Here is a 23683-nt window from a genome sequence, read left to right on the forward strand (position 1 = left end):
CCCGGGTATCTGGGTTCAAGTCCCGGTTCTGGCAGTTGCTGGCTGTGTGCTCTTGAGCAGTGAACTCAACCTCTCGGAGTCTGGATTTTTGTCTTGGTGAAGTGGGGACACGGAGATGTTTGTGACTAAGTTTGTGGTGAGGATTCCATGGGAGTTTAGTAATTGGAAAGCATTTGTATTTTTGCCTTCCAGAAGCGCTCATTTTATAGATGAGAAGGAAGGAGGCCTCTCAGGCCTGTGACCCCTTAGGCTGCAGAACCTTGCAGGGTGGGTTCGGTTGGCTTACGGGTGTAGGCGAGGGTCAGGCTGCAAGGTTCCTGCAAGCTCTTGGCTCCTGGCATGTGTGAGAGGAGTCTGAAGGCCACCTTGCATCCACTCAGTGATTTAATCCCACCCCTTCGGGGATCCCTGGGTGGCGCAGTGGTTCGGCGCTTGCCTTTGGCCCAGGGCGCGATCCTGGAGACCCGGGATCGAATCCCACATCAGGCTCCCGGTGCATGGAGCCTGCTTCTCCCTCTGCCTATGTCTCTGCCTCTCTCTCTCTCTCTCTCTCTGTGACTATCATAAATAAATAAAAATTAAAAAAAAAATTTAATCCCACCCCTTCGTGGCCATGCAATGGGGGAGACAACCCTGGCCAGGCAGCAGAGAGGCGCAACTGCCATCGTGTGCGTGGGGCCTGGCACTGCACCCTTTGGGGGATGATTGTTCCCACCTCCCCTCTTTTCCCTGCCTCATTTTGCCCCTAGACCTGTGAGTAGCACGGCTACCAACTCTGCATTGACAGGGGAAGAAACTGGAACCCAGGAGGGAAACCATCTTGCCCAGGGTCACTCAGGGCCCCTGAGGTGAAGACTTTTTCTTGTTAGCAGAAGGGGAAGATTGGACTAAGATGTAAGGAAGGAATGAAAATAATGTCCTCCATCTACTGTCCAGGAAAGATTTGTTTCTTGTGGCCCGAGCATGAGGTAAAGCCTGCTATCTTGGCTCTCCCGCCCCTTTTCTGGTCAGGAGGCAGCAGAGGGGTGGAGGTCAGGGAGGACAGGCTGGGGGTCTCCTCATTCTGCTCTCAGGGGACTTTCTTTTGGTGGCTTTTGTGTCTTCTGTCTGTATCCTTGCCTCTTTCTCCCTCTCCATCTCTTTCTCTTGCTTTCTTCTCTGCTGTTTTGAATACTTGAGCAAAAGAAAGTAGAGGAAAAAAAAAAAAGAAAATGTTTTCCTTGATCAAAGAGTCTGAGACAGATACATAGTTGGCTTTTGGGGGGAGAGTGTTGTGGCAAGGTGAGTAATGGGGTAGCTGGGGGAGTGGGGAGTTAGGGCCCCACTTGAACCAGCCCCATGGCAGGTCCCAACCCTAGAACCAGGAATCAGAAGGCCCTACAGGCTCAGGAAGACTGTTGCAAACCAAGAGATTCTTTCCATTCTGGGGACATGTCAGGCCCCCTCATACCTCTGGGCCCTGGCAGGTCCTGTTGTGTTCCCTGGAAGCCTCTCCCAGCTCCTTGACCTGAGTAACTCTTCTTCATTCTTCAGAACACAGCTTGGGCATCTGGAAGCTTCCCTGACTGCTCTTCTTGCTTTGTCAGAGCACCCAGTACCTGTCCTGTCATCACCAGAGACTTATTTCTCTCTTGCTGGGCTGTGTACCCCGAGGACAGGGCCTGAGTCCTGTGCACTGTACTGTCTCCCATGCCCGAGATCCTGGTCCCCAGTGGGGCTCAGTCAACGTTTGTTGAATGAATGATGAACAATCAATCCCATGAGGTTTTTTTTGCACCGTGTACACCAAAGGTTGTTGGCTCCAGACCGCACCCCACCAGGCTCACCTATATTTCCAAACCACATCATTTACATGAGCTTGGCCTTTATCCACAGAGATCCAGACGCTGTCTCTCTCTCCTTTTCTTCCTCAATTTATTGGGGACTGATCATATTTATGCTAGGTGCTGGGGACACAATGGTGAGCCACAAGTCAAACACAGTGTCTCTTCCTTCTTGGATAAATCACAGAGCTAAAGATGAAATTACAACCACGATCAGTGTGGTGGGGAGAGTGCTGAGAGCATAATGGGATTTGTCCCAGTCTGGGAACTCAGGGCGAGTGGTGGTGCCCTGGGCACCTTCTAATCTCTCTGGCCTCTTCTCAGCTATCCCTGGTGATCCTCCAGGCTTAGGAAAACCTGCAGCCTATTCACAAAAATACAACTCTGAGACAAGCTTGCTCTCTCTCACCCCCTACCTTAGCCTCTTGCCCTAAGTTGACATTTGAGACCCACTCAGGCAAGACTTCCTGGAAGAAGTGCCAGTTGAGCTGGCATCTTTCTTCTTTTATTTCTCCTTCAGTTTCTTTCCCACCTAAGTGGGGCTTCCAGCCGTAAGGATGGACAGGAGAAATTTTATCTTGGAAGGGGTATTGTAGGGCTGTAAAGTGATGGCACTGTGAAATCACAGAGCGGCATTCTTTTCTCTGGGCAGACCTAGCCAACACCTGGGTACCAAGCTCCTCTGTTAGAGAGTGGACTGCTAACCCGTCCACTCATTGCCTTTGTGCAGTGCCCAGCCTGTGCATCTGTTCAAGGCAGCCCAGGGCATTCAGCTTCTGAACCCAGCTTGGGGAAGCCAAGGGCAGAAGAGAAGGAAAGCCCCATTGGGAGGCTTCTGGGAACAGGAAAAGTGCATTTCCCTGCTTCCAAAGGCCTCTCTGCCTGCTTTCAATACCCCTTTCAGTTGCTGCCAGTACATAGCCCTACAGCTCCCAGTCCTCACCCTCTGTCCCTGGGCTTTCCCAGGGAAGAAATTTCAGCTCCAACTTTTTCAAGGGTTGCAAGCCAGGCTATTCTGAGGATGGTAAAGGAGGTGGAGAGAAAGCTCACAGTGAAGGGGAGAACATTGTATTTATCAGTTTGCTCAGGCCAGGGAGGAAAATATTCAGGGGCTTTCAGATCCATGGCGTGAACAGATGGAATTAAAAGGAGAGTCTGGACCTGAATGACAAAGTCCGGGGTTTGGCAAGCTGTGCTCACAATCGTAGCATGTGTGCTCATGCCTCATCCCAGAGCCCCCAGGAGCGTGCCCTGCATGCACAGATGAGGGTAGAAGTGGGGGCGCTTGGCTCCAGTTCCCCTCAGGGAAGCAGTCGGAGGCGGTGGGCAGAGTGGGGGCCACGGCATGGCAGGGGCAGCGAGAGCCTCCTAACGAGGTCCTCACGCCCCGCTGAGCGGGTGCCGGTGAGCAGGAGCCATCCATCATCGGCGGGGATAATTGTTCAGGGAGCCAGGGGGGCCCAGCCAGATGTGCGCCTTTTGGACTCCATAAGAACGAACACTCCCTTTCAGGCCATTTATCAAATTTAGCTGGATCTCTCATCTTTTTTTCCGTTTGTTTCCGTCAAGGAGACTTTCTTCTAATGAAGACGAATGCAGAGCGATGAGTGACTTGGCAAAAGCCAACGCAGTCAGAATACAGGCTTCATTCAGGGAAGTGAAAAACCCAGGTGGTGCTGAGTTTGGAGAAATGTCTGAGAGCATGCTGAGTGCCCAAGCCTTGAAGGGGTTCTACTGTGGATCTGGGGGTACAGCCGGCCCCTCTCTGACGAAGCTCCACCTTCAGCTTCCAGAGCAGAGGTAAGAGCCTGACCCACCATTCCCTGACACCAACTCTGTGCCAGGCGCCTCAGCTCATCCTGACGTGCAAGGGGACATCATGATCCCATTTAGCAGATGATGAGACCGAGGCTCAGAGAGGATAAGCAGGTGGATTTGAACACCGTGCTTCCGGTTCAAGAGCCCACCTTCACACACGCCAGCAGTGTGGTTCGTGAGCCAAGGGGTCAAGGCTCTTTAGACCGCCTGGTTCGATTCTCCACCCCACTGCTTACTAGTCGGGTGGCCTTGTGCTCTCGAATCTCGTTCAGTGTCTCTGTGCCTCTGGTTGTTTGGGTCATGAAAGTGCCCACCGCAGAGGATGCTCTGGGAATACTGAATGAGTCTTGGCCGAAGCTGCGGTGCATGGTAAGCCGTGATGAGCAACCTTTTCTGTTTAGTATCATGATATCGTTTAGTCTCTGTTTTTAGTGTTGGTGGCTTTAGGGGTAGAATTAGGATCATGCCGGGGGCGCCAGACTTGTGTAGGAATTGCCCATGACAGCCTGTGGGCCTGCCCCCTTCCTGGGGGAGGGACCTCGGCTGCTGACTGGTGCCCAAGGACCGAGTGCCTGACCCCTGGTGTCCATGGATTGTCACCTGGTGTCTGAGGTGGGTGGGAGTTGGTGTGAGGGCAGGGATGCCTTTCCCTCCTTGGCCCAGCTCCCAGCAGAGGTACCTACCTGGTTAAGGTTTGTTATCGGGAAGCTGGGGTGGGGGCAGATGAAGATGGGGCAGACAGTTGTGTACACGTGGGCAGGAGTCCTCTCTGTCCTCACTGTGTCCCCTTCACGGTGCAGGGGAAGGAGACCGACTGCCTTCCTGTGTGCTTCCAGAGTTTGGCCTGGAGCTGCTGGGCCTTGTGGAAATGGTCTGACCCTGGCTGCGTGGCCCTGGCAAGTCTTCCCGCCCTTGGGCCTCGGTCTTCCCAGCTGTACAATGGGGAAGGGATTGGACCACTTTGCCAGGGGTTTTCCAGAACTGATTTTATAGCTATGGTTAAGCCATGAGTGTGGGAAGGGGGTCCGAGAAGCCCCCCAGGACAGCTCCGTGACCTTTATAGCACAGGCCAGTGGGTGCTAGACCTCAAACGGCCCAGGCCGTCTGACTACAGACATCCTGCAGAGGTCAGCTGGGTTACTGCCTCCAGAAACAGAGCAGGAGGCATGTGTGGGGGAGGGCTGGGGGGTGGTCCACAGATTGGGGAGCCCCACGGCAGGCCTGGCCTGGGCCTGCTCATAGCCTCTGCTCCAGGCTGGCTCAGCCACTGGCTGGCTGTGGGAAGTCACATTGACTCATGACTCAGCTTCTTCATCTGCCATGGGTGTGATGTTAATGCCCTTGGTGGCTCAAAGGGAGGGTGTGAAGAGCCGACAAGGATGCAGGTAGGAGAGGATCAAACCCAGAGGGAGACGACGTTGACTAAGGATCTACTTCATCCCCAGGCATGGTGTCATTTAGATTTTACAACAGTGTGAGAAGGATTATTATCTTTAGTCTATGGGGTTGGAACCTGAGGTCCTGTCTTGTCCACGGTCACCGGGTATTTGGAGGAACTGACTCAGGTGTGTCTGACCTCAGAGCCCGTGTTCCCATTCACCCTCTGCGGCCTCTCCCTGGGGGGCAGCCTCTTCCTGGGGGCAGGAGGAGGGCCTGGGCCCAGCACATGCCTGCTTTTCAGTCTGGGGGCTAGTTCTGATCGGGATGCTGTGCTGAGGAAGATTCTGAGGTCATCTGGACTTCATGGGAAAGGGTGTAGGGACTGATTCGTGAAGTTTGTCATGGGTGAGAGGAGAGAGAGAGGCAGTCTGTGAGCTGTAATTGCTGTTCCTAGGCTAGACCTTGTCGGGGTCTTTTCCAGGCCTGGGAAGAAGCCGTTCTCCAAGGTGACTGCACCTGCACAGGTAGGATCTAGAGGCTGAGCTCATTCTCCCTTGGGAGAGGGGAGAAGCTGGAAGAGTGTTCCTGAAGGGGCCTGGGTGGGGCCAGGGCGCAAAGCTCTGCTGGGAAGGCAGCTCTGGGCTGCATCAGAGAAGACACAAGAACAGCAGGTGGCCCACAATGGCAACTGGGGGCTCCCATGAGCATGGCGGGAGGGAGAAGGGACAGCCCTAGGACAACAACCTTTTAGGATACTGCTGCTGGGGGTGCTGAGGGGAGGCAGGAGTTTCCAGGCCTGACTTGCACCTGAAACAAAGGAGGTTGGAAGCAGAGGCTGGTGCAAGGCGGCCCCAGGGGTTATCTAACCCAATGCTCATTTTCCAGATGAGGAAACTGAGGCCCAGAAAGCTTGTTCCATGGGGACTGCCAATGATGTGTTTCACTTTAAATTTGAAAAATGTGGGTTGGGCTCAGTTGGCAGAAAATTTAGAGTCATGCAGAACCATAGTTGTTTGAGGGTTAGAGCCCCCATTTATTAGGGCTGTCTGGGTGTCAGGCTGCATGCTACATACTTTATAGCAGCCTCTCGTGGCCCCTCCCAAGGGGTGAGGACCAGCCCTGCTTTACAGGTGAGGAGCTGAGATCCAGAGATCCAGAGGGGTTTAGTTCCTTAGAAAGCAGGTGGAGGAGCTGGGGCACGGGCAGCCTGACCACACCGCTGGGGTCACAGTCCTGGTGATGTGGACTGAGTGTGTGTATAAGAATCCCTGGGAGCCCTGCCTCCCCTTCCCCTGATCCAGGAAGTGTGGGTGAGCTCTAAGAAGGAGACTGTGGAGCAAGCCCCCTCCCATGCCCCATCTCTAATGCAGACACAAGGTCTCTATAGACCATATTTTCAGAAACACTGCATAGGCTCTGTCTACAAATCTCCAACTGAGAGCCCAGACATAGAAGGTGATGCATAAAAATACGAAGAGAACTAATAATAACAGAACATAGCTTATATATAGCTCACTATGTGCTGTATATACACTGTTTGAAACACTTTACATATATTTTTGTTCATTTAATTCTCACTATAAGCCTCTGAGGTAGTGACTATTGTCCCCATTTTACAAATGGGGAAATGAGTTACAGGAAGCTTCAGTAACTTGCCCACTGGTGCTCCCTGCACACGGGGAAGGTGCGGCCATGGAGCCTGTATGCAGGGAAGTAGAGAGGTGTGTGTCTAAGACAGAGAGCCTGTGAGGTTGGGCAGCCCCAGGTCTGTTCCAGAGATGGAGAGATCCGAAGGCTTTGTCCTAAGCCCCAGCTAGGTTTCTAGATGCAAATCTTGGTTATGAGCTCAGGGAGGGAGCAGTGCCTGGCTGAGGCCCATGGAGCTGGCAGGTAGGTAGGTGGGGGCTCCCACCCAGTAGGTGCAGTCTCCCTCCCCATGTTCAGGGACCCAGCAGGACCCTCGGGGGCTCTTACCTTTTTCCCATGGACTGCTCCCATGGCACAAAGCGGGCACCAGGCCTGGGTGGGCCTTGGGGGGCCCGGCTGGGGTCCTCCCTGCCGATGCTGATCTCAGGAGCTGGGGCCCACAGGGTTCCCTGGGCCAGGGTCCCCCATCCTCTCACGGCTCATTCTTCTCAGGCACAAAGGAGGCTTTCACAGCTGCTCCTAAGCCCAGAGCTCCTCAGACAGGCTTAGGGTGATTGATCCTGTCAGAGGGGTATGGTGTCCCCAGAGGGCCCACATGTCCTGTGGTCCCTGTAGCTCCTCACTTCCTGCACCCCTGCCTCTCTCAGAAGGGGAGACTGAGGCATCCGTGGGGAGGTGAGAAGCAAAGCCGTCCTCTCACCATGCGGCCGGCAGCTTGGGTACAGCGGGTGACCTCTGGCTGGCCCAGCAGGCAGGACTTGGCCTTCTTGCCAGGCTGGGCACCGATCAGCAGACAGGCCTGAGACAGTGGAGGCTGTGTGGGCTAGCCGGGGTATGGGGCTCAGGGCAGGCTTGGCTTGTGTGGGGATGTAAACCTTGGGCTGGGCAGCAGCTCCATTAATAATAGATCTTTGAAGACACTTGGGGGCAAGGGCTCTCGCGGAGTGGAGACACTGAGAGCAGAGTACTTCATTCAACAGGACAGCAGCCCAGCTGGGGAGGGCTGGTCTGGGCTCAGGCCAGGAAACTATCTGGAGGCTGGATTCCGGGCCCTGGGCCAAGTTCTCAAAGTTCCCCCAGCACTTACCCTCCTCCTCACTTGCTACCCTCCTTCATTATCACAGGCATCGAGCAAGGAGGTTAAGGTCCGACCAGCTTGGGCTTGAAACTGTCACAGACATCCTGCAGACATCCTTTCCTCACTGTTGTATGACCCGGGGTGGGGGGGCATGATTTGACCTCTGGGAGCCTCCGTTTCTTTGTGTGTGTGTTCCTATAATCACACAGCACAGGGTTGCTCTGATGGCTGAAAGAAGTAGGTGTGCACGGCCAGAGCCATTGTTCTCTTAAAGCATAAATCAGATGATGTCATTCCCTGTTTTACACTCTCCCCCTTGATGGAAGAGGGGTAACAATGGCTCCTGACCCCGTGGGGCCCTGAGAATGAAATGAGGGGACTTGTGTAAAGCTCTGGGCAGAGGATTTGGAGAATAGGAATTTTCCAGAGAAGTTAGGTGCTGCTTGTTATAATGCTGTTAATGCTACTCGTGATAAAACCACTGCCCATTGGCAAGTCCCAGGTAACCAGTTTGACTAAGCAGAGCAGCCTTTCTTAAGAGATGGTTGGGCCAGGGAAAACTTGCAGCCCTGTCTTTCCTCTATCTAGCACAATGCCTGGCTCCGAGGTGGTGAGGACTTACGGTACAAAGGATTATGAAATGGCAGTTAGTAGTGAAGGGTCAGGATCAAGTATTCTAGATCCACCTTTGCCCATAGAATCAAATTCCCCATGGTCCAACACAGTTCTGTTCTGTGAAGTCTTGCTGGCCTCTCAGACCTCATTTCCCATTTCCCTCTCTGCCTGACAATTCCTGGATCATACCACCCTCCTCCTCACCCCAGCACCTTTGCACATGCTGTTCTCTCTGCTGGGAAGGTTTTCCATCTCTCTACCTTGACTCCATTTTTAAATCTTGTGCAATTCTTTCCTTTTTATCCATTAGGCTCAAGGATCACCTCCTCAGAGAAGCCTGCCCTGACCCTCTATGCAAAGTAGCCTCCGAGGCTCTCTGTTCATTTTTTTCTTCATAACATTTATCAGCAACTGGAATGATTTTATTTCTGCATTTATGGTTCAGCTCCTGCACCTGAATGGCAGCTCCACAAGGGCTGGGACCCTGTCTGTCTCATTCATCAGTTTACCCTCTGGTTCTAAAATAGAGCTTGGCACACTGCAGTCACTCAACAAATATTGGTGGAGTGGGTGAGTACACGATGGGGGATGAAATGAAATAGTCTAAGTCTATAGAGCGCCTGACACAGTCCGAGCTCATTGCAGGAGCTCCCTGCATGGCAAATATTAGTACTGTCCCCACCAGGCAAGCACAAACGTGGCTTCTTCCTTTGCTCCTTCTCCTGGGTCCAGCCCTTGCCTCAGCCTCCCCCCATTTCTCCCTGTTTCAGCCAGGGCTGGGGTACAGCTTCTAATTCCTGCAGTAAGGAGACCATCCACAAAATTGTAAAGGGCAGTGACTAAGTTGGCTGTCAGCCAGAGTGGTAAAAATGCCATAAGTCAACCCTGAAGATCAAACTCCTTTGGCAGCCATCCCATAATTATCCACCAGCTTGGATCCTGGTGGGATGGGAGGAGAGAAAAGGAATTTTACCCATTTATTAATTTTTCCCCACCTGCTTGGAGTCTTGCTGAAATATGACTTATGAGCTGCACTGAAAGGCTGGTTAAATGGAGGCCTTGATTGGCTGAGGGTCCGAAGCCCGGCTCCTGGCAGGATGTGGGTCTGAAATGCAACAATCAGACCCCATACCCCGGGTAGGAATGGGGGTGGTGGCCCCAGAGCCTAGCACAGGGCCAGGCACCAAGGAGGTGCTTGGGATGCGGGCACAGGTGATTTATGAAAAGACAGTTGGTGGTGCAGGGTCAGGATCCAGCGTTGCCTTGTCTCACTGTGTGGCCGGGGCACAGCCTATAGTCTTTCTCCACCTGTGAAATGGACATAAACACCTGCTGCTTTTTGACCTACGGTCTTGTAGAGGGAAGCAAGGCTTACAAAACAGGGGAAAGTTTTGAGACTGTTGACTCAGAGGTTCTGAGCAATTTTCAAATGTCTTCAGAGGCATTCAGGAAGAGGAGGAGGAGGAGGAGGAAGAAAAGGAAGGAGGGGAAAGCTTGTTCGCCTCTGAGTAGTTTCAGGGCAAGTATTTCCGAAGGGCTTGTTTTCTGTCTTGAGGTAGATAGGCTGGGATTCCAACCCTTAATCTGAAGCTCCTTAGCTGTGTGTCTTTGGGCAAGTCCCTTGCCCTCTCTGAGCCTCATTGTCCTCACGTGTAAAAGGAGGTAACAATGAGCCCCACCACATGGGGCTGTGAGGATGAAATTCGTGTAACCCCCTGCACAGAGTGTGCAGCAGCAACTCCCCCTAGGAGTTAGGTGCTGCAGTTACGATGCTCTTAATAACGTGATAGTAAACCCACTGCCCATTGGTAAGTCCCAAGCATCTTGTCCATTAAGCACAGCACCTTTCGCCAAACTGGGTGGCCGGGGTAACCCTGCTACCTTTCCGTCTTGGGCTGTCACCTACTGGTGAAGACCAGAATTACAGCTGCTGGGAAGCCCTGCAGTGGCTGAGGGAAGGACCCTGGGCCCTCTCCATCTTCAGTCCCAGGAGAGAGGAGCAGTGTGCTGGGGGGAAGAGGCTAGGGAAATAGGAGCCCCCCATTTTGAAGCCCATGAGTAGCTTGCAGAGAGTCTGTAAGGCCTGTCCACCCTGATGATGAGAAAAACCCGTTCTCGAGTCTTGTCCGTTTTACTTCCTGAATATCCTTGGGACTGGTCCTCTTTGCTCCGTCCCAGGCCATTTCCCGGTCCAGGCCACCACTCTGGCTGATGCAGCAGCCTGCTCACTAGCCTCCCTTTCTCCACACAGCAGCCAAGAGGAATTTCCAAAAACTGCTCATCTTATCATGTCTTTCCCCAACTTCAATCTCTCAATGTCTCCTCACAGCCTCTGGACAAAGTTCAAGCCTCTTCACCCAGCCCACAGGGCCCTTATGGCTGTCACCCCTGCCCACTCAGCCCTGGCTCAGTGTGGATGCTGCTTCCTCCAGGATGCCTTCCCAGATCTGCAGTTTTCCCCCCAACATAGCCCTTATCAAGTCACGTGTCTCTTGATCTGGGCCGCCCCTGGACTGTGAGCAGGGACTGTGTCTGGTGTCCTTCCCCGTGGCATCCTCACTGCCTACCCAGTTTTCGATGCATAGTGGGTGAGTAATGACAGAGTCAGACAGTCTCATGCAGGGCCTGCAGACCCAACTCTCTACAGCCATTTTTTTGGACTCTGTCTTGCCCAATCCTGAGCCAACCAGGGTCTCTATAGTGGCCACAGTGCCCTGACAATCGTGTTGAGAGAACCTGACAGGTATTTGCCACTTTGTGATGCCCACCCAGGGAGAGGGACCTAGAAAGGGCTGGCTCGAGAAGGCCATCTCCTTGGTGGGTTTTGGTGGTATAGTAGGATGGTCATTTGGGCTCCTTTCCACCATCTGGAGGATGTGCCAACTGAGACCCGCCCCTGGTTGAGGAGGGGAGGTGGGAGTCAGCAAGACTTGGAGCCTTTCCTCACGGGGATCAGACTCTTCATGACAATTCATGCACACCAGGCGGTTTTGTCTCCTAGCCCAGACTCAGAAAGTGACTATGGCCAGCTGGGTGGAACTCTTTTATGATGGGTCCCCCTGGAAGCCGAATTTGGGGTGAGTATTCTCATGCAAGTGATTTCTTAAGGACACAGGTTGGGGAACAGGATAGGGAAGGGAAAACAACCAAGCTAAGTGACCTGTTCAGGCGAACTCTCAGCTGGACTCCATGGAAGAGTCCTGGGGAATGTCAATCGCACCATCCTTGTCCTGCCCCAAGACAGGGGGTCCCCGGTCTTCATGTTCCCAGCCAGGCAGCCCACCCTGCCCCAGTGGAAACTCCTGGCTCTTCCTGGCCTCTCTTTTTTGCTTCTGGGAGCTAAAAACGAGTAGCCTGAGGGCAGTTCTCCAAAGAGAAAACTGGGAGAGAGGACACGGGTGGGCACGAGCCGTTCCTCCATGGCACCTTTCCAAGCTCCCCCATCCCAGGGGACCCTTTCCCCAGTTCTCTGATCCAGACGGGTGACATTGCCTCAATAGTCTTTAAAGTGCTATGCAAGACAGCTTCTGGAAAAGTACCACGAGTCTTCTCTTATAACCAGCTGGCCACCCCACGTCCTTTTAAAATCGTGGCCTGCTGCCAAGAGCTCTGCTTAGCCCCACTCTGGCCATAAGCTCACTTCAGAAGTCCTTATTGGTTCTTCTAATTTTATAAGGTATTCTTGCTTGTTGTAAAAATATGAAGGTGTTTATGGGTCGTAATGGAAATTTCCTGCTACCTTCATTCCCAGAGTGGGTCTCTGGCCAGACATTTTCCCAAACATTATATAATTTCTCCCCCTCTTCTTTGACAACTTTTGGTGATGGGGATATTTTATCATATTTAATGCCCATGAACCCCTGAGAGACTGATTTAATCCCCCATTTCTCAACAGGAACTATGGCTCAGTGAGGTGACATCTGCTCACCCAGCGAGCAAGTGGAGAACCAGTGCTCAGACCCAGGCCGGGCTTTCCATCTGGCCACACTGCCTGTAATAGGTTAGGACGGGAGGTGAGTCAGCTAAGAGAAAGGAGTGGCTCTTTGGCCTGCAGAAACCCCCCATTCACTCCTGGGTCGGGTCGTGGGAAGGAAGGGTGACCGGGTTCAGTGGCAGCCCTTTCTAGCACTGAGTGTCAGATGTGAACAGGAGACCCTGCCGCTTGGAACAAAATGGCAGGAATGGAACAAATTCATTTGCTTACGTAGCTGCCAGGCATTCTACACACACACACACACACACACACACACACACACACACACACCCCTGAGTGTCTGTATAAGAGTTAGTGGGAGCTGCCAGCAAACTCCCTCTTTAGTCCTTGACCGTGATCTGCAGTGGGAAAATGGGGTAATGGAGTGCGGTGGCTGGCTGGGTGCCCTCCCTCTGCCCAACCTGCTCAAAGTTGTCCCATCAGGCTTTGAACACTGATCTCAACAACAGCAACCGTAGCCCAAGTCCCAGCCCACACGGCCCCTGGCTGAAGGGTCCCACACTCTTGTCCTCCTCTGTACCCCAGGCCCGCTTGGCACATTTGAAGCCCTGCCTGTCCCCAGCACCCCACACCACTGGGGTGCCTGGGACTTGAGCGTCTGCCCATCCACTGCTCAGGACGTGAGTTCTGCAGTTGCCCTGGTCCACACTCTGGGAGCCCGGGTACCAGTATTTTTGGTGCCCATGTCCCCCTCCCAGGACTTGGTCTAGGCGCCCCACCCTTGGCCCTTCTCAGAGACCTCAGGCAGGGTGTTTGTACCGTATCCCTCGGGCCTTACCACCTCCGTGGGCCCCAGTGGCGGTGTCAACATCGCTTGGCCAAGGACTCACCGTGAAGCCATGGGGGGGGCACCCTTTCCTCTGTGGGGCAGACCAGAAGCGCTCAGTTCACGTCAGGCCCCCGCTAGCAGCCCCCAGCCCCCAGCAATGGCCCTGGCTGAGAGCCCTTCTGCTCCGGGTCCCAGGGCTCCCCGTGGGATCGAAGCTCCCCTCCCCAGGGCCCCAGGCGAGCCGACAACACAGCCCCTCCTGCCTGCCTTCCCCACTCCCATTGGCGTTTTCCAGCATCGCTTCCTGAAGAAACCTCAGGGCTGCTCCTGGGGTGCTCCCTGAAGCCGGCCTATTCCTCCCAGCCTTCCTCGGAGGGCCCCCACTCTGGAATCCTCCAGCGCTCAGGGAAGGCCGAGCTCCCCGCCTGCCCCGGCCCCTGGCTTTCTCTGCTCCCCGGGGTCTCGCACCTTCGGCGGGAGCAAAGGATTCCCTCGCCCTTCAGCACAATCCCTGTGGATTCAGCCTCTCCCCCAGCCTCTGACCTGGTGCCCGAAGCTGTCACCGACCGGTCCCCAGCTTGCAGGCTGGAGGCAAACCCGGCCCGGGCCAGTTCGATCCCAGGGAGAAACGCTGCAGGTCAGAAAGTTCATTCAAAATCAGCAAAAATAAAATTTAATTGTGCGCCGCAGGCGAGGGCAGTCCGTCCTTCCTTGGGAAGGCCCGCCAGCCGTCTTGAGGGAAAGCACCCCGTTCTTCCTGCGGGGGCGCCTCCAGGACCCCGAGGGCTGGCCCTGGGGTGGGCCACCTCAGCCCGCGGGAGGGGGTTGGATCCGAAGAGGCGAGGTGCTCAGTGGGGGCCCCCGGCACTTTCGTAGGCCCTTGGCTCCCACCCGAGGCCAGCCAGGAGCTTCTTGGGTCCCGGCCCAGAAGAGCGCCGGCGCCCTAAAATACCTTCCGGGGAACACAGCCCTCCAGCTCCAGCAGCTCCGGCCAGCCGTCGTATTTGTTGGTGCCTGGGTTGTTCTTTAAGAACTAGAGAGAGAGGAGACAGGGAATGACGCGGACCATGGGGCAGGCTGTTCAGGACTCACACCTGAGTTTTCACTGTGCTTTTAAAACCTCACGCCTTGGGGATCCCCGGGTGGCTCAGCGGTTTAGCGCCTGCCTTTGGCCCAGGGTGCGGTCCTGGAGTCCCAAGATCGAGTCCCACGTCGGGCATGGGGCCTGCTTCTCTCTCTCTGCCTGTGTCTCTGCCTCTCTCTCTCTGTCTTTCATGAATAAATAAATAAAATCTTAAAAAAAAAAAAAAAACCTCACGCCTTTACTCATATCACCCTGGTTTTGGCCCCATGGGGAGGCGGTGGTGTTGGACAGGACCAGCCCGTTTCACGGGTGGGGGAACGAGGCACAGAGGAATAGCAACTGCCCAGGGTTTTACAGAGGAGATCAGGGCTCAGTCCTTGCCTGTCATGCCCTGGGGGGTGGGGTATCAAGTGTGTGTGTGTGGGGCAGGCTTGCAGAGTGTTAGCTCCTCTGTCAAATTCTGCACCAGCCTCTTTAGGACACCCCCAAACACCACCCACAACAATGAAGAGGAGCTTGCTAGCAATTCATGAACACTCGCTCTATGCCAGGTGCAAAGTGCCTTGGGCATTTTCCCCTTAGAGCAGCCCGAGGAAGGGCATACCATTGTCACCCCATTCTACAGATGGGAAACCTGAGGCCTAGAGGGCCAAAGTAACCCTAGTGGCAGAACCACTGTGTAAGGTTAATAATACAGAGAATAAAATCAGTTAAGATTGTGTTTCCAATGCCTAGGTTTCATTTATGGAGGAAAAAAAAGTATAAACAGCAAAATCTACCAGGGGAATAATTGTGGCTAACCCTCAGGAAAAAAAAAGGAATTCTTGATGCGCCTTCTCCAAATCCTCGAGCCCCATGTGTGGGAAACAAAGGACCCAATGGTTTCCGTCACATCATGGTCTCCAGTTCATTCTGGATGATGGGTCTGCGCCCCGCCGCCCGTGTTCATTCCCCAGGGGCTATAAACACTGATTTCTAACACCCTGAATTCATTCTCTCAGAAACGCACACGTGCAAACCAGACCAGCATTTTCCAGACGAGGCCGCCCTTGCAGCCCGCTGCGGTCCCCTCACCTGGAGTCCAGTGTCTGACGCTGTCCCCCGGCCCCCCGCAGGCCGCTGTGCCTACGGCCTGGGCCCCTCCCTGCTTAGCCGGGGAGGCTGTGCTGCGAGCGTCAGGACGGGCATCTCTGGAGGCAGGCTCATGGCCCAGAGCCACCTGCGCATCGGACCCAAGCCGCTGGCCAACACCTCTCTGGAGCTCTGCGTCCTGGACTGGGAGGTGGAGGATGACCCTACCTACTTCACTGCGGGAATTAACCGCAGCCGAGCCTGCGCAGACCAAGTGCTTGCTGAACGCTTGTGTTTCCTACATAATCAATGCGCCCTCGTGGCTTTCCCGCCTAAGCCCTCCACGGCTCCCCATTGCCTTCAGGATGGAGCGGACTCTCCTCGTAGTCCTTTGTAGTCCTTTACGTTTGAGTCGACTCTTAGCTGCCTGCCTTGGGATCTGGGCAGCGCTGAATAGTCTCACCACCAGACAACGGACTAGCTCATGCCCTGCAGGACCTGGCTAGTTCTCCCACATTTGGGAATTGCTCCAGCTGTGGATCAACAGATGAGGGACAGGAAAAAAAGTGCAGAACTTCCTCGGAGGCTCCCAACCCTTCACGGATTCCCCTTTCCTCCTCTGAGACTCTGCTTGGGGCCACCCCTGGGTTGTGAGTGTGGAGCTGCATGTCATGGGCCACTCCTGACTCCTTCCACATACTCAGGCGCACTCTCCTGTCTTCCTCTTGATGCAAGTTTATCCTCTCCACTGGGAGCTTAGAAGGGGACAGCACTCTTGGTCCAAACCTCTCCCCCCTGGTGGGGAGCTTGAGGCCAGGGAAGGGGGTGGGGAGAAGGGGCTTGGCTTAGGTTTCCACTGGGACTACAAGCCAGACAACCCCCTCCCCCAACCCCTGCTCTGGGTGCCCCTCTCTGCCCCTCACACAGGCTTCATCTCTACATTCCCTCTCTCATTTCCCCCATTCCTCACTTCCCTCATCCTTCTTTTCTCCTTTTCCTTCTCCTTTCTGTTACTCATCCATTTATATATGACCCAGCTCCTTGCAAAATGGTGAAGGCTACTTCCTGCTAGGGGATTAGCCAATCAGGCCACCATGACCTCTGGGGTTCCCACACTGTCCCTCCCAAGTCACCATCCCTGGCACCTTACCTCCACCTGCTTCCCTGGGATGGGGAGGCCGCCAGGGACCTACCTGCTCAAACGGGCTTTTATCCTTGAGGTTTTTGGCTCCTAAGAAGACCCAGCTATCTCTGAAGCCCAGCTGCTTTGCATAGGAACTGCCCAAGCTGGAGAGGAGCTTCCTGGTCTCATCATTCATTCTGCAGAGGACCAGAGAGGACCATGAGGTGGGGGGTGGGGGGGAGGAAGGTGAGGTTCTCAAGTACCTGGCCTCCCCTCTGCCCTACGATCTGCTGGGTGCAGCAGCTGTGCTGTGCATAATTGTGTCCAGGAGGAAAGGGCCGAGTGGTTTTGCTTCTGTTTACAAATGCACGTTTCTTTGGAAAATATGGAACATCACAGAGAAACTGAAAATTACAGTCTCACTCACTTGACATAATCATTGTAAGATTTTACTGTGTTTCCTTAGGGTCTTTTCCCCCCACGCACTGGGGGATCCTCCCAATGCTTTGATAATCTGTGTCATTTTTCACTTAATACTAAAGGGTGGGCATTCTTTCATTCCTTAAACCATTTTCTGAATCATCATTTTTGATGCAGTATATCCTCTTTTATGTACATATATGTCCTATCAACATGTGTCAATTTCTGAAACTAGTTGGCCTTTATTGGACAGGGACAGAGTGTCCAGTTTTCCAATGTTGTAACCGAGGCTGTGTTGAGGCTCTAGAACCCCTGTCTTTGTTTACTTGTCTGGTTGTTTCCCTAGGAGAAGCTGCTGGAAGATCAAGCCAGCAGGAGAGCGGGGAAAGGCACTGATAGGGCTTGGAAGCATTTGGTTCCCTTCAACCCATGGCCTGGCACGTGGAGGTTCCCACTTACTTGGTTCCTGGGTCATCATAGGAGGCCACAAGCACCAGTGCACCCTCTGGAATTTCTTTAAGGAATTTCACCAGGAGCTTAATATCTGAGGGAGGAAGGAAAGCTGTCATTTAAGGGAAATGACAGCTGGTCATTCTCATTTTCTGCTACTGCCCTGATGATCCAGGAGTGGCTGGGGTCAGCAGGAGGGGACATCCTGGGTGGAGCTCCCTGCAGCCTTTGTCCAGGGGAGAGCAAAGTGCACAGAGCAAGTGGACCCTCATTCGGATGGTCAAGGGTGGACACTGGAATTCAAAAGTTCCACAGGCAGTTCTGATGTGCAGCCAGGAGTGAGAGACATTGTTCTAAGGGCCCTTGGGGACCCAAGGTATGGAGCACAGGCATCTCTCAGGGACTCTGGGCTCTTTGCACACCCCTTCTGACCTCCCGCTACGCTAGTTAAGAACCTAACTTGTCTATGCTGTCTTTATAGGATATACTCACTGGACCACAAGCAACTCAGGTCACTGAGAGAGAACATCAGTGTCCTACAATTCTCCAGTTTATGCCAAGGAACAAGCCTCCCTTTGCATCTTTAATATCTCCCTGCACTTGCGAAATCTCTGCATTTAACAGAGAGCAGGCCTAGGTGCAGCACCTGGGGCGGGGGGCATCGGCACCCAGCTCACTTCAAGGATATGGATTTGTTTCCATTGTGCTTATTTTTATGGTCACCTTTCTTGCAAAAAAACTCGTAACTTAGGGCAGTGATATAATTTCCTTTTAACATATATTTAGATTAAAAAAAGGAGCCAATTCAAAGGAAAATACTAATAATTCAGATGATACTCTGGATGTGGTGTAGCTGGTACAGGAGGCTCTTGAATAGTTGAGGAAGTATGGGCAAGACTGGCCTAGTGGGAAAAGTAGGGGTGACATCTGTCAAATGAGGATGATTTGTAGCCCTGCCCACAGCATTTTTGTAAAGAGCAAATTGTGACAATGACTCTGGGCATACGGAAAGTACACTATAATGGAATTGCAATTATTAGCAGGATTGGTGACATAAATTTTTGGATCCATTGCAAAATAAATTGCAAAATGTGGAGCCTTTTGTTAAAAAATTATTAAGCATTTCAAGACTGAGAAGGCAGAGCATTGGACCAAACCTGAGTTTACTCTAAGCGCAGGGTCCTGTATGGCCCACACCCTTGAAGTAGTAATCCCCAGGGATCCCTGGGACCTAGGGGAAGAATCAAATCCTGACAGCAAGGGCCAGCTGCCAACCAGCTCAGTAACACAGAGGCCTGCAGTCAATGACCACAGTGGCTCTGTTAGTACAATGGCCCTTGATCTCCTTTTTAAAAAGATTTTATTTATTTGAGAAAGAGAGTGTGAGAGAGGAGAGTAAGCACAAGTTGGGAGGGGAGGGGCAGAGGGAGAAGCAGACTCCCTGCTGCTCAGGGAGCCCATGTGGGGCTCAATCCCAGGACCCTGGCATCATGACCTGAGCCAAAGGCAGATGCTTAACCTGCTGAGCCACCCAGGTGCCCTAGCCTTTGAACTCTTGAGGCAAATAGGGAACTCTGAAAATTGGTTGGAGCCATTAGTTCTAGAAACCAAGATCTGTTCTTGTCTGGGATGGACAGTAATGTTTAGAAAAAAATGAAGTGTGCCTTCTGTTAATTATCGTCCCACTTTAAGAAGTCATAGTCTTCCTTTGTCTCTTGTGGGAAGGAGCTACTTGTCCTCAACTACTTCTGTTTCTGGGTTCCCATCAGCCACGGTTACATCCATGTTCACAATAGAGTAATATAAAATGTAGTTTCCTTTAAATTATTTTTTACCCTTTTTGACAACCTACAGAATGGGAGAAGGTATTTGCAAATATCAGATAAAAGGCTAGTAGCCAACGTCCATAAAGAACTCATCAAACTCAACACTCAAAGAATAAATGATACAGTCAAGAAATGGACAGGAGACATAAATAGGCATTTTCCCAAAGAAGACATACAAATGGCCAACAGACACATGAAAAAGTGCACAACATCACTCAGCATCAGGGAAGCACAAATCAAAACCGCAGTGAGGTACCACCTCACACCAGTCAGAATGGCTAAAATGAACAAGTCAGGAAAGGGCAAAGGTTAGTGAGGATGCTCAGAAAGAAGAACCCTCTCACATGGTTGGTGGGAATGGAAGCTGGTGCAGCCATGCTGGAAAACATGGTGGTTCCTCAAAAAGTTGAAAATAGAGCTAGCTACTCTATGACCCAGCAGTTGCACTTCTAGGTGTTTACCAAAAGGATACAAACATAGTGATCCGAAGGGGCACACCCCCCCAGTGTTTATGGCAGCAATGTCCATAACAGCCAAACTATGGAAAGAGCCCAGATGTCCACCGACAGATAAAGATGTGGTGTATATACACACAATCGGATATTACTCAGCCATCAAAGAGAATGAAGTCCTGCCATTTGCAACGATGTGGATGGAACTAGAGGATATCAGGCTAAGCAAAATAAGTCAATGTGAGAAAGACAATTATATGATTTCAGTCGTATGTGGAATTTTAGAAAGAAAACAGAGGATCACAGGGGGAGGGAAAAATGAAACAAGATGAAATCAGAAAGGGAGACAAACCATAGAGACTCTTAATCCTAGGAAACAAACAGGGTTGCTGGAAGGGAGGGTGGATGGCATAACTGGGAGATGGGCATTAAGGAGAACACTGTATGTAATGAGCACTGAATGGACCCCTGGGTCCCTCCCCAGGCCAGCGGGGCCCCTCCCACTGGCTGCCAGTTCCCACTCAATCCCCTACATCAGTCTCATGAAGTAGACACTGTAGTTTACCTCTATTTTACAGACGGCAAAGCTGAAACTCAAAAGGGGTCACCTGCTTCAGCCTGAAGTTCCTTTGTCCATAAACCTGGCCCTGGGCCACCCCAAACCCATTCAAGGTCCTGGACAGAGCCCTCGGCCCCTAGCCTGCCCCACCTTCTCCTCACCAGGAGGGGCCTCGCATGCCTGCATGTAGACACCCCCAGTCTGTCCGTCCAAGCTCTGTCCTCCCCTCCCTCCCCTCCAGCCACTGCCCTGCCCTGGCCACCCCTCAGTCCTAGGGGTATGTGTCTGCAGCTTCTGTCCTAGCAGGGCACACCTGCATGAAGTCTGCATGATGCAGGCTTCTGGTGGGCACATTCTCTAGCCCTGCAGACCCTCAGACGCTCCCTGGGAGGTGGGGACTCAGCTGGAAGATGGCCACCAGGGGACCCACGAGACCATCTGAAGCCCTGGGCCCGGGCCCGGGCACCTGTCTCTAAGGGTGCTGCTGCAGATCACCTTCGGCACGTCCCCAGCTGTGGCTGCTGGGCACGGGAGGCAAAGTGAGCTGAGCTGGGATCTGGAAAGTGGGCTCAGTTCATCTGTCCTGATGGAAACCAGTCCTTGCAGGACCACGACTTCTGTAGGTCTGTGAGGGGCTGCCCAGATGCTTTTTCACTCCTTGATGAGGTTCCTGGGTCAGTGGGAAGGAGGAGGGTTGCCAGCTGGGCTTGGGACTGATTCTAGCACGTTTTGGAAGATGTCAGGGTGAGAGTCCCATCCCCATCATGGCTTTGCCAGGCAGCCTGTGGGTGAGGAAGTTGCTGGCAGGAGCTTCCAGCCCCGGCAGGACAGCGTCCTGTCCCCAGGCTAAGGGCAGGGAGGACAGTGGGGTGGCTACCTGCACAGAGGAGCTCAGAAAGTGTGTCTATGCTGCGAGAGAAGAAAAGAAGTCTGCAGAAAGACACAGAGAGCTGGGAGCCTCAGAGCTATCCTTCCTGGGCCTTGGGAGGCCTTGTCCTTGGGCCCGATAGAGACCTCTGTGGCCTTAAAATAAAATACCTTTGGGACGCCTGGGTGGCTCAGGGGTTGAGCGTCTGCCTTCGGCTCAGGGTGTGATCCTGGGGTCCTGGGACCAAGTCCCGCATCAGGCTCCCCGTAGGCAGCCTGCTTCTCCCTCTATGTTTCTGCCTCTCTGTGTTTCTCCTGAATAAGTAAATAATATCTTTAAAAATAAAAATACCCTTTACCTAGCAAAGCAAACTGGGCCGTGTGTCCTTGTCTTTGGCACTTGAGTGCACACCTGCTGCTTGGCCGCCAACTGCCAGCACTGCTATTTCTTTGCCTGGAGATCTTCTCTGACCTCCAGATCCTCCTGTGTGCCCTGGGGCAGGGCCAGAAGTGTGGGAAGTGCCCCAGCCCCCTTGCCCCTCTGAGGTCTCGCTGGGGCACATATTTGACACTGGCTTCTGAGTTCCAGTTGCTCGCAGTGTTCAGCCTGATAACACACTGCTCTGGTTGTCTTTCTCTCCCTGTCTTACTTCCCACTGGCATTCCCTGAGATCACCTTATCCAAGTAAACCGTTGCACTTGACTCCTTGTCTCAGGATCTGCGCCCAGGAGAGCCCAACTACAATAGGAAGGAGTTTCAGAAACAGCAGGATGGTCTTTCACCCCCACCATGCTTCTTTCTGGTTGTCTCCTGTGGAGACTGGAGCTGAGCATCCCCAGCACCCCACTGGCTCTCTTGCCACAGGAAGGAGCTCAGCCACCCTGTGACCTCAGTGCCAACAGAAGTGCTTACCTCCAGAGTACATGTCAAAATACTTCTGTGTCAGCACCATTCCTGTGGTTCCTGGAGATAAGAGAGCAAAACCATGATTTCCTGAAACAGGTCATCCTATCATTTTACAGAAAATAGCTAGTCTTTAGTCTAAGACTTAAAAATAGAATAATAATGGGAGTAAAGTCAGGTCCTATAGAAAGCATGCAGGACTAAGTTGGGGCCCAATAAGTTTTGGGCTGATCTGAGAGGCATGAGAACACAATAGTGGAGGATCTCTGGAATCGAATGGTATCCAACCAGTCTGGGTCTGTCTTCCGCCTTGCCACTTCCTAACGCACCACTTGGTATTTTGACCTCAATTTTTGGCATCCGAACAATGGGCTATGGAAACTAAGGGAGATGGGTTTTAAAATAGGTAGTCAACATACAAGATAAATTTTAGCTGGAGGAGAGTGGTAAAAATAACTGCAATCATTATCATCGTTCCTTCCTGAAAAGGAAATCTATAATTTGAGTCCTCCGACTCTTGGAGGCAAAGGGGTTTGCAGTGGGCTAAATGTATGGAAAGCTCTGAGTTCGGTGATCTGAATTGCATTTGTAGGTTTTTGCAAAGGTTTCTAAGTCCTACAGGGAACCAGGTGTTTGGGGGGAGTCGCAGTTCCCCGTCTCTGCCACTAGATGGGGGTGTTGCAGAGGGGATGGCAGCTCTACGTTTTCACCACTGGTCCCATCCCCCTCCCACCAGTTGGTGGATCCCTGAAGAGTGGGGACAGGTGCCTGGGTAGTGGAGGCTCCCCTGCTGGGTGGAAGAGTGGGGGGTTTACACTGCAGCCCTTCCTGGATTCTCGGAGCCACCAGTGCAGGGGCCTTGGAAGCAGGGGTCCGGGGTGTGTGTCTGTATGCACGCGAAACCATGATCATGTTCATTTGCAGATTTTTCTGGAATTAGAGGGAGAATGTGCAGTTCGAACAGTTTCTTAAAGGAATCTCTGCCCCTAAAAGATTGAGAACCACTAATCTTTAGCAATTCTTGCTGGCTCATTATACAGATAAAGCCCTGGGAGTGATTGGTTGGACTTCCCCACAGCCGGCATGCAGTAGATGCTTCCAGGGGTTTTTAATTTAGGGAGGTTCAGTTCAGCTGAGGGATTGAGACCTGGAGTCAGTCAGATCCAGGTTCAAATCTAGCTGATTCTGTTGGCTGTGTGACCTTGGGCAAGTTGCCTAACCTCTCTGAGCCTCCATTGTCTTACCGGGAACATGGGGATACTGTGCACAGGCCACCGTAGCTCCGGGATGAGGTTGAAGGAAATAGCGAGCACACAGTGAGTGCTCAGTAAACCTTAGCTCTTCGTGCTTGTTTTTGTCTTTGTGCGTTGTGAGGCAGCGGGGAAGGCCACCCCAGTCTGAGCCAGTCTCCTGGGAGACTGTTCAAAGGGGGGGGGGGTCTTCTTCTGCAGTGGCCCATTTCAGGGAAGAGAGAGCCAGCAGGTTTCCACCAGATGGGCTGCAGTCACGGCCAGTATCTGCCCTCCTCACTGGGGAGGGTGTGGGGGGGAGTGGAGATTGGGTAGAAGAGTCACTGTAGACTGAGACTCCCACCGTCTTCTGCTGGCCTGGCCTCCCTGTAGGTTGGGGCCACCAATGGAGTGAACCAGCCTCGCTCTCCTTCTCAAGACTTGGGAGGTGCCATGCCCTGCTCGGCCTCCTGCCCCTCCCAGGCCCCACTTTCCCAGGCTCCCAGGAAGTTGGCCAGGGCTACCTTCTGACCTCCTGCTCTGGGTGAGGCTCCATTTTTGTTTCAGGCTTTGA

General features: G+C 53.0%; 2 protein-coding genes and 1 long non-coding RNA gene across 9 annotated transcripts in view; 1 reads left to right on the forward strand and 2 right to left on the reverse strand.

Moving 5' to 3' along the window:
* Positions 1 to 7327, reverse strand: part of FAM107A (family with sequence similarity 107 member A) — a 52766-nt gene extending 45439 nt beyond the window's left edge. Inside the window, exon 1 of the mRNA XM_041762243.1 lies at positions 6996 to 7327. Within this exon, the coding sequence (XP_041618177.1) occupies positions 6996 to 7019 (24 nt within the window). The 5' untranslated portion in view covers positions 7020 to 7327. The remainder of the gene's footprint in view (positions 1 to 6995) is intronic.
* Positions 1 to 16506, forward strand: part of LOC121495014 — a 36971-nt gene extending 20465 nt beyond the window's left edge. For 2 of the 5 annotated variants that reach the window (XR_005988950.1, XR_005988949.1), the window contains exons 3-5: positions 3393 to 3623; positions 8672 to 11438; positions 12257 to 13638. This is a non-coding gene — a long non-coding RNA (uncharacterized LOC121495014). Of the gene's footprint in view, positions 1 to 3392; positions 3624 to 8671; positions 11439 to 12256; positions 13639 to 15209 lie in introns of those variants that run through there. The other 3 variants (XR_005988953.1, XR_005988952.1, XR_005988951.1) reach the window with 3 other exon arrangements.
* FAM3D (FAM3 metabolism regulating signaling molecule D) overlaps positions 13780 to 23683 on the reverse strand; it is a 36998-nt gene continuing 27094 nt past the window's right edge. For all 3 annotated transcript variants that reach the window (XM_041762242.1, XM_041762240.1, XM_041762241.1), the window contains exons 7-10: positions 21890 to 21940; positions 17282 to 17366; positions 16473 to 16599; positions 13780 to 14157 (exon numbers count right to left, since the gene is read on the reverse strand). In XM_041762242.1, the coding sequence (XP_041618176.1) occupies positions 14068 to 14157; positions 16473 to 16599; positions 17282 to 17366; positions 21890 to 21940 (353 nt within the window). In that variant the 3' untranslated portion in view covers positions 13780 to 14067. The remainder of the gene's footprint in view (positions 14158 to 16472; positions 16600 to 17281; positions 17367 to 21889; positions 21941 to 23683) is intronic.

The sequence above is a fragment of the Vulpes lagopus genome, chromosome 7, assembly GCF_018345385.1.
Source record: "Vulpes lagopus strain Blue_001 chromosome 7, ASM1834538v1, whole genome shotgun sequence".
Taxonomy (NCBI): Eukaryota; Metazoa; Chordata; class Mammalia; order Carnivora; family Canidae; genus Vulpes; species Vulpes lagopus.